We start from the raw sequence: 10,229 nt of genomic DNA, 5'->3' as shown, positions 1-10,229 counted from the left end.
CAGCGCCCTCTATCGGCCAGCCGCCACTGTTGCTGGACTGGGAGCTGACCGGGTCCAGGGGAGCTAGCTGGCTCGGCTGTAACGGGGCTGGCGTCCTCCCCAACGCCACTGGTGCCAGGGCTGGGTGGGGGTGGGGGGGGGGGGGGGGGGTTACTGCCAATCCATCTGCAGTAATAGATTCTACCTTTGCTGCCTGCTGGAACAATTAAGTTATTTTTGGTAGTTTGACCTCTCCTGTCCTCTCATCCGGTTTTTCTGAGCACCGCTTGCATATTTGCGCTTCATTCTTACCGGCAACGTAACTGTATTGAACGTTAAATTAGCAATGCTTCCCGCTTTGTTTTGAACGCTGCCCAGCCTGCCAATGAGAGTAGTGATCAGCCGGCTAGCCCTATCACAGGTGAGCAAAAAATAATTAGACTATTAGAATGATACACAAGACCGGTGTCTGCCTAGCAACATAGAAGGGGAGCCCATTATGACTTAGGAAATCAAAAATAAATAAATAATACAAAATAAATAAATATATCTATTATTATTTTTAATAATAATCCCAAGCTCGGGAGCCTCCGCAACGCCACTGGTGATATTGCAATTATGTGTATTGAGTTGCAGTCAAATATCCTAGTGGTTAGGAAGATATCCACATGAAAAGGCACGCGTTGTAGAGGGCATTTCCTGGCTAGTTATTATTATTATTATTATTATTATTATTATTATTATTATTATAAATGCCTAAGATTTTATTCAATAAACTATGCCTTACAATTATACTGTATGTTAAGGAAAGCATTTAATTGCACCGTTTCCACCCTGTATCCTGTGCATATGACAGATAAACTTTGATTTGATTTGAAGATCCCATTCACAGTTCTTATAACAAGCATTACTTTATTGGACATTTAAAAACATATTTGAACAACAATGTGGGGTTGCACAAAATTAAAGCAATTTATATATTTCAAACCAATACTTATTTCAAAGAATGAGGCAGTTTCATATCTTTATAAATTTGAGGTACAGAGTTTTTCTTTGTCATGTTACATTGTTCTCACAAAACATTTTAAAACATTGAACTTCAATGAAAGCCCAAGTATGAAAGGGACAACAACCCTGCCACCTCTTTCGTGCTGCTTCACAGTTCATATATAATTAATTTATCACATATGAAAAATATATTCTTTTAAAATGGAAGAAAAAATAGGAAACTGACAAGGACATTATGCTCATTCATACATTATCTTATTACCCTATGTACAATATTTTTTATCAAACCAAGTGCATGTGTACAGTTAGCCTAGATTCTTTTAAAAGAATCAGCTTCAAGTACATATTTTGTTAACTGTTTTAAAGAGACTGAATGTAGAGGACACAAAAACAATGACTAACCTTTCACATCAAATACTGAGTTTGGTCTCATTCAAGTTTGTTTTCCTAATGTCACACCACACATTCTGTCACACAACTCAAAAAGTATTATGTAGAGGTTTTCAGGTTCTTTAAATTAGCAGGAGGTAATATTTTGGGATATAGCTGACGACCTCTACATAGGCTATTAGACACGCACACTTTAACATAGTTATTTTCCACTTAAACTTATTTAAAAATAGACTTTGATGGACTGAAGGAATTATTTAGTAAGAGCTTTTGTTTCTGTCTCACAAGTGCAAACAGTATTTTGTTCTACACTTGTGAGATATAAAATTCTGTTTTAGACATGTAAACTAGGATCAAGATTAGAAGACTCATGTCTAGTCCAATGTTAACCGTGTCAGTCACACATAAAATGGAGCACCAATTTCTGAGCACAGGTACAGAACAATAGTTCTGTTGATGGCCGCTTCCCCTTTAATTATGAAAACCCTAGAAAACACTTGTCTTGTGTGCAGAGCCTAAAAGCATCAAACATTTTAAGAGTATTTTACAAAGTATCAGTGCAATAGAGCAATCAGAAAAAAGAACATCCTTCAAGGTGAAGTCATTTCGATTTTGCACTGTAAAGCCACCAGTTACCCCGCAGGGCTCCAGCAAAAAAACTCACATTTAAGCAGAGAATCTAAAAGTGCAATCCTTCATTGAGGTAGCGCTGTGGTCCACTTCAGTCAATCCCCATCTCTATACATGGGTCATGGTCTGATCTGCACCAGCATCTTTAGGCTCCTCCTATTTTGCCCAGTCTACACTACGTTTCTTACAGTATATCTGCATCCATCCACTATAAATGAACCCCACCGAAAACAATACATTTGTCTCCTTCACACACAATCAGGTAATAACAGTCCTTACATTAATCTTAAGCGCCCTTGCTAACACTTGAGGGCTGAGCCGACATTAAAACCATGTTGTAAACAATATGCATTCCTTCAGAAAGATAATACATGGTTACTGCTATGTAACAGTTAAGGCAATGCGTGTCTGTGCGTAATCTATGACAAGCATACAAAAGCCCTCTCCCAATCCAACAAGTGCTAAACTATTTTAGTGCATGCTAAGCTTGCTTCATGTAACCCTTCCTCAAAATACATACAATACAGTGATTTACTATAAATCTTACTTCATGACCTGCAGTCTAGACTTGCCCTAGGAAACAACCGTGTGAACACCAGGTTTTCCCCTCAGTTTGTGGCTAGAGGAAAACCAGTGGGGCTTTCCTCTAGCCGCAAACTGAGGGGAAAACCTGGTATTTGTACGGTTGTAAGGAAGGCACTTCTGACGCAAAACAAGTTTTGCTAAATGAATTGATTGAGTGCAGTCATAGGATCATATTCAATCATTGTATCATATTATAGTATTTGTACAACACTTTAAAATGATGGAATAAAAACATACCCAGTGTTCCTTACCTAATCCAGTAAGCCTTCAACAGTAAAACCACTAACATTAAATATCAAAGCATAATACCTACAAATGATCTGGTGCAGAACAAGCCTAAGCCCATGTCATCTTAAAGCAGACAACGTCATTTTAAAGCAGCAGTCAAGCCCCCGTCCCCCCCACAATCCCAATACTTTCACCCACATCCTCAGCCCACCTTGTGCTCCCCTCGGGTCATGTGGGAGGAGAACTCATAGTGGTCCTGGCTGAGGTGGCCACAGATGTTGCACTCAAAGGGCCGGCGGAAGCCATGGCAGCCCATGTGGATGGTGAACATGACGTGGTCTAGGAAGAAGATGCCACAGTGCCCACAGCGATATGAGCGCACAGCGTGCCCCTGCCCATCCACAACCTGCACAGCCTCCCTCGAGTGAGGTGAACTGCTGTGGCTCCCCTTCACGGTGGCAGGAGTGAGGAGCACAGGGCAAGCCTTCTCCCACTCTGTCTCTCTGTCTTTGGTGTGGCCGGACCTGGGGCAGCCGCGGGGCAGTGCAGAGGCTGGGTGGTGGTGGTTGGAGTTGCTGTTCGGGGCTGCAGCCCCAGTGCTCTGCTCCTCTACTGTGCTCTCTGTGTCTGTGGAGTCGTGGTGGCAGCCGTTGCTGGGGGAGGCGGTGTGGCTGTGGCCTGAGGGGACATCCTCATGGCCCTCACCTGCCTCCCGCCCAGTTAACCCAACAGACATGGCCGCCACCCCACCTCCACAGTTGGTCCGGGGGCCCAGAGGAGCCATGTGGAAGTAAACAGAGCTGATGACTGGGGTGTGCTTAGGCAGGATGCACTGAGGCTGGGGAGGCCTGGGGGGCTCAGGGTCTCCACCTCCAGCTGAGGACCCCTGGAGATACCTGCCCCCCATCCTCACTAACCCTGTAGGATCACCACCTGGGTGAGAGCTGTATAGGTCTCCTTCCTTCTCAGAGCCGGAGGAGAGTTCATGAGGTGCATCAGGCATGTGGAGCCGCATGTGCTTTTCCCCTGTACAGAGAAAGGTGCATTAGGGTTGTCAGTCCATCATGAGGTTCAGGATATATAGGAAATGTGTGCAAAGCTGTAGAATAAAAGCAAATCTCAGAGAAGTACTGAAATGCATATCTTTAGACACATGTTGTTTTGTGTACTGTACATCACATTCATGTACATAATTGTAATATCTAGAAGTTGAACAAAAATAAAATGTATATGGTTTCTTTGGATTAATAAATTTTACTTAGACTACCCCAAGATGTTTTACAACAAATGCGTTGTAGTTCAATGCAGCTATGGTATGATACTTCTAATACCTTTTAACTTAGCTTGCTAATAGTATATAATATATCAGGTTTATCCATAGGCCTCTATATGGCTATGTAAGCTACACATAACAATGCATGTGTTACAGTAAGTTGCCTGCCCCCTAATTATAATTTAATTTGGTCAGTCAAAAATAAGATTGACATTTCCATCAAACCATATGACATTGATATTATTATGCCAAACATTTGAAGCTCTAACCCATTTGGAAGGGGCTGTGAACTTGTGAACATCAGGGTGGGTAGTGGTGGTATAGTGGATAGTGAGTTGGACTTGTGATCGGAAGGTTGTGAGTTCAAATCCCGCCTGAAACCACACCACTACTAGTGTGGTTACTTGAGTAAGGCACTTAGCCCTCAGTTACTCCAGGGGGAATGTCCCTGTAATTCGTAATTGTAAATCGCTTTGGATTAAAAGCGTCTGCTAAATGGCAAAATTAATTAATTAAAATTACAAGCGTATTGTTAATGTATTGGTCTGCAACAATTTCAATCATTGCTCACTTTAATTGGTATCATGCAAGATTTGTTATGGGTGTCAATGATAAACTTATTGTCACGCATTTATGTAGCGGCCCTCCTTGCGTGAATTAAAAAGTATTTTTTTTAAACACAAGTTGTTTTTTTTCATTTTATTGGACAAATACAGTGAAGACAAGATAGGAAAGTAAGGAGAAGAAGGGAGAGAGGACATGTCAGCAGGGCATGGGCCGGATTCGAACCCATGCTGACATGGGCATATACTACGTGCCCTATAGACCGCGGTGCTAGACCACTGGACCACCGCAGGCCACCAGGTAATCCTAAAGTTACTGGAACCTGTAGCGCTTAGGTTATTTGATCAATTATCTTCTTACAGCTTTCCGTTTATTTGAAAGGTAGGCTGGAAAATTACCGGGGGTTGTAGTCCTGACTTGATTCTTTTCCAAGCATTTGACAGTATTATTTGAAAACAGTCAAAAAGATGAGGTGCGTTTTTAATGATAACAACCTATCACTTTTGCCGCACCATCACAAGATGGTCGGCGCCACCTCGAAACTCCTAAACAATCTCTATAGCAATTTCGTCCAAATTGGGCCAATAGGTGTGAATGCCACGCGACTGTATGGCAAGACGTATTATTCACCAAAGTTTAATCAAATTCGTCTTAGTGGTGTCGTAAATAAAGTGTGTGACATACAAACGGACAGAGACTGATTCATAGTGACCTCCCTGATCTAATTATAGGGGACAATGATAGCTGGGTGTGAGAATCCTTACCAAATTAAGTGGGTTTACTGCGTGTATGGCCTCGACCACACTACTGGTTGTTGGTTATTGTGAAGGTGTTATTCTTTAAACCTTTATATTACATTGCCCCTATGCATGTGCAATTGTGTGCACTCTAGTAATAACTATAGTATTGTTAACATCCTTCTGAACATAATTGCATGGTCTGGTATATGGAGCTGGGTATATGGAGTGGTGGCTGTATTCCATTTATTACACAAGTGGAATACAGAACAGTCCCTTGTTCCAGTTGTATGTTATTAACACAAATCACTCAACTCCATTACTGTACAATTATAAAGTTTGGGGAATGCACTATATGTATATGACAGCATGGCAATACAATGTTGTTAGAGGAATGTTTGTTATATTTGCTGATCTACTGTAGCATGCATTCCTTCTTGCCAATAAAAGCATAAACAAAATATATTTTTAAAAACTCACCCAGAAACTTCTGGGGTGTGGACCTCTTGCGTTTGGTGATGCTGTTGGCTAGCCTGTCCATGATGGTGAATTTCTCAGTGGAGGGCTGGAGGATAGGCTCAGTCATCAGTTCCAAGCTCGGGGACTCTTCCTCTACACAGAACACAACACAAATGCTGGACATGGTCCTCACTCACTGGTCAAATGTATGCATACTGTACCACTGTAAGTAAGTAAGTATGCCTTGAGAACCGATGGTTCTCGAGCCTAATGGCCCTTAGGCGGCAGGAGCCTATCCTGTTTCCGTAGCGTGAGGCGGCTAGATGTACAAGTACAACCCCTGGACATGACGCTGGTATGTCGCAGGGTCTTACCCGCAATCCAACCCTTAATGGTGAGTGCCAAGCAGGGAGGCATCGGGTACCATTTTTATAGTCTTTGGTATGACTCGGCCGGAGATCGAACTCATGACCTCCCAATCTCAGGGCGGACACTCTAACTGCAAGGCCACGGTACTGTCAATATATCGTGTCATATAATATCATGTGTGTGTATGATGATGTGTATAGTGTGTTACCCTGTGCACTTAACATGACACTGTGCGTGCGGGCGTGCATGTTACCCTGTGCAGTCTGGGTGCTGAGTGCTGGCTGATGGTCCAGACTCTGTAGGTAGCTGTGGCAGCGCTCGTAGTGCTCCTCCAGGGTGCTCTGCTGCTTGTAGCTGCGGCCACAATAACTGCACTTAAAAGGTTTGCCCACTGTCAGGGAGGAGGCTGCAACATACAAACAGAACCGTCAGTTGGTCAGTGCACTGGTAAAGAGCGGTATATGAAACATGACACTACTACTGATATGCTGGTCTACAGTCCAAACATTATGTCCTTCATGGGGTTTTTCACTGTGAAATCAGAAAATACATACAGTATAGTACACATTTGCACATTAACACACATAGCAACCTGGGCATTGACGTTACATGGTGTATTTCCCCCTTTTCCATCAATTCCGGAAATCATTCTCAGTAACACGCCTATGACGTTAGACAACCCCCAACACATCACCGCAAAGTAACTAAACCGTCTAAGAGATTGACGTAAATTCGCCGGAATCCGAAGTTTGCAAATGCCTTTTCTTCGAAACGGCTTTATTCCGAGCAGCAGAGACCCACCAAGGCCTGTCTATATCAACACCTGTTGAATGAGAAACATGTCTTCATCAATTGAAAACACAAACAGGATTTCCTGTTTTCAAAATATTTTAAATGTCATATGTGGTACAATCCTCTCAAGAAAATATATATTTCCTCTGTCACATAACTGAGTTGCAGGTACTTGTGTCATGCATTTGCTTGCATTTTGCTTGAAACTGATAACCAACGTAGTAATAAGATAAACCATTGAATAATGAGCTGTGTTGCTATAAGATTATTATTAGAGAACTATACTAACACTACACTACATCTGTTATGGCTATTTTCCCCATTTGAGTATGTATGAGTATATGTAATATAAATGAATCATAAAGTCCATTCATTCATTCATTCATTCATGTATGTATGCACATAGGGATGAGAATTGATAAGATGTTATTGATACAGATGCCATTATTGATTCTGCTTGTCCATCCGATTCTTTATCAATTTCCTTATCGATTCCAGATACATTTTCTGTGTGGAAAGAAAGTTGGCCTACACAGGTTTTCAGCATCAATGCAGCTGTTTTTATTATCTCTTGATTCTGAATAATACAGTGTAGAATGTCTGCCTAACATTTGAACATGTTAAAATTAATTACAATGCTTCTTTTCTTAAAATGATATAACTTGGAAAATAAATCTAAAACTGACTGAGATTTTTTTTTTAAATAAAAATAAATGAACAATATCTTCTTTATAAAAATAGGCATGTATGTCTAGTAACATTTGAATAAATTACAATACACCTTTTCAAAAGGGAATAAGCTTGAACCAAATATAAAATGTAACTGGCACATAAAATAAGAAGGTGTGGCTAAAACAAGATCATGTGAAGACTGATGTCTGTCCTATTTAGGAAAGAGGCTACAGTGCAGCCAGCAGTATCATTATGCTATACATACTGATAATATTAAACTATGCATTTTAAAATATATTTTCAGTTGTCTCATTAATTGTAAGAGTAACTTCATAATATAATTACCAAATTACCATATAATAAATCAATGAAACATTTACATACAACTTCAAGTGAGATACTATAGAACTTACTGCAAGATATGAATAACATATATGCACGATTCCTTGACCTCACTTGAGACAAAGAAATGTTAACACATTGGTAGCACTATCTGGCACGGAGCTCAAAGTATCTATGGGCGCGTCAGTGGCAGCGATGGTCAGGTCGTCTACCATTTAGAATCCACAACGTTGCATTTAATTTGACTTTGTCACATTTTAAATAGATAAAATGCTTTCTCAAATGGATACCAGGTGTTGTGGCATAGCCTGAGCGCGTGAATACTGTCCAATTTGTTACCGGTTCTCAACTGGAACCAGTTGTCGATTCCCATCCCTATATGCACAGTATGAGTACGGCATTGAGTGTCTACTGTATAATGTATTGCATTAATTTGTGTCTATGTAAGTCTTTTTGTCAGATTTATTGATGAATGTGCTGCCATGTAAATACATAATAAAAGTGTTGTATCCTCCTAAGCTCATCTAGAGACCATAGTATCTTACCAGCATGTGTGCGGAGGTGTCCAGAGAGGGCATCCCTCCGGCGGCAGGCATAGTTGCAGAATGGACATTTGAAGGGCTTTTCTCCCGAGTGCAGCTTAATGTGGCGCAACAGGTTCCCCTTTTGAGTGAAGGAAGCTCCACACTGGTTACACTTAAATGGCCTCTCACCTGACAACAAATTGTCCGTCAGTGTATGCACTCTTTAATGATATAATTACTCCTATCGTCTTAGAGTGAATCAGTCATAATCAATCGTCAATCAGTGGAATGTAAAGCAAAGTGAAAGGCCTGAGGTTTAAGAATGCTGGGAACATTTATGACCTTACCTGTGTGGCTGCGCTTGTGCACCATCAGAACATTGGGCCCAATGCAGATCATTCCACATGTGTCACATTTCAGCTTCCCATTGGGCAGCCGGATGGGACCAGGAGATACAGGCTTAGGACTGGCCAGCTCACTGTAACCACTTCCTGTTCCTCCCCGAAGGGAGGAGCCCTGGTCTGCACTGCCCTCTTCTATGGCCCCTCTGTCATCCTTCCATCTGTCATCCCTCTCTCCCCCTCTCCTCTCCCGCTGTGGAGCACCTGCTGACTCGTCGTCGCTGTATAGTTCTACCTTGATGGAGTTTGCTGGGGAAAATAGAGGCAGGGGAAGGGACAAGGTAAACACTTCATCTGTATAACACAATATGGAGAGAATTGCTCAAGTAATATTCCTACCAGATCTCTACATAGTTTTCAGCCTGTTCTGTGTGTGATTATAGAATCCAATCCATAGGTTATAGAGAGATCACTGACCACTGAGGGGCTGCTTGGGGGAGGACTGCTGACTGTTTGGAGTGCACACTGTCGGGCCCTTCAATCCTACATCAAAATCCCGCTCTGTCGCCGACTCTCCTCCACTGCCTGTAAACACACATGCTTTAACTCAATGTACTGTCGCACTTTTGTTCCTTCTAACAAATTATTTTTTGCAATAAGTGCAAACATTTTTTTTTTAATTATTGATGTTTGTTCATTACCTGACATCTGTGAACGTCCATTGCAGTCATCAGCATTCATTCTCTCACCAGATGACTGTGGAAAAGTAAGGGTAAAAGACAGAACTTGAATATGGCCCTTCTCTCTTCGATCATACTAATAATCTTCTATCTGGTCTAACATAAACAGTGAATACCCACTTGTTGCCATCTAAATTGGTGCCACTTTGGATGCAACTGTATGATGCTCACCATGTCAAATATGTCCTACGCAGCAGCTAGACTTTTTGGAACAAATATTTTTCCGGAGCCCTGAGACCTGTGATAAGCCTTGTTTCTGTTTTCTCTCTGTTATCTTCCTAATAGTACATAACTCTTGGTAAGACTATTCACTGGCACTTTTCTCTCTGAAGTTTCTCTGTTCCCCTGTTGCCAACAAATGCACACATGAAGAGTTGATACAAACTCCCTCCTCTCCCTTTATAAACTTCCTCCTCCCCCATTATAAACTCCCTCCTCCCCCTTTATATATCCAGGAAACTAAGTGTGAGTGACCAAATAAGCATGGAAATCAGGGTTGGGGTTAGTTGCTTTGTTGTAAGTTGCTTTGGATAAAGGTGTCAGCTAAATGCCAAAAATGTAAATGTAAGTTGAATTTCAATTAAATCAATTCAGGA

At 41.5% G+C, this 10,229-nt stretch overlaps 1 protein-coding gene across 1 annotated transcript; it reads right to left on the bottom strand.

Annotated features, from left to right (window-relative positions):
- Positions 1-3,022: 3,022 nt before the first annotated feature.
- On the bottom strand, positions 3,023-9,634 carry ikzf4 (IKAROS family zinc finger 4; the record flags this gene model as incomplete). Its single annotated transcript, XM_080535400.1, has 7 exons — positions 3,023-3,846; positions 5,875-6,006; positions 6,476-6,628; positions 8,574-8,741; positions 8,900-9,202; positions 9,371-9,478; positions 9,595-9,634. 7 exons carry the CDS (start codon positions 9,632-9,634, stop codon positions 3,023-3,025), a joined length of 1,728 nt encoding a protein of 575 aa, XP_080391526.1.
- Between the last annotated feature and the right edge of the window lie 595 nt (positions 9,635-10,229).

Source organism: Nansenia antarctica, assembly GCF_963989245.1.
Source record: "Nansenia antarctica genome assembly, chromosome: 6".
Lineage (NCBI taxonomy): Eukaryota > Metazoa > Chordata > Actinopteri > Argentiniformes > Microstomatidae > Nansenia > Nansenia antarctica.
The sequence above is the reverse complement of the archived record's forward strand: the minus strand, read 5'-3'. Positions and strand labels throughout refer to the sequence as shown.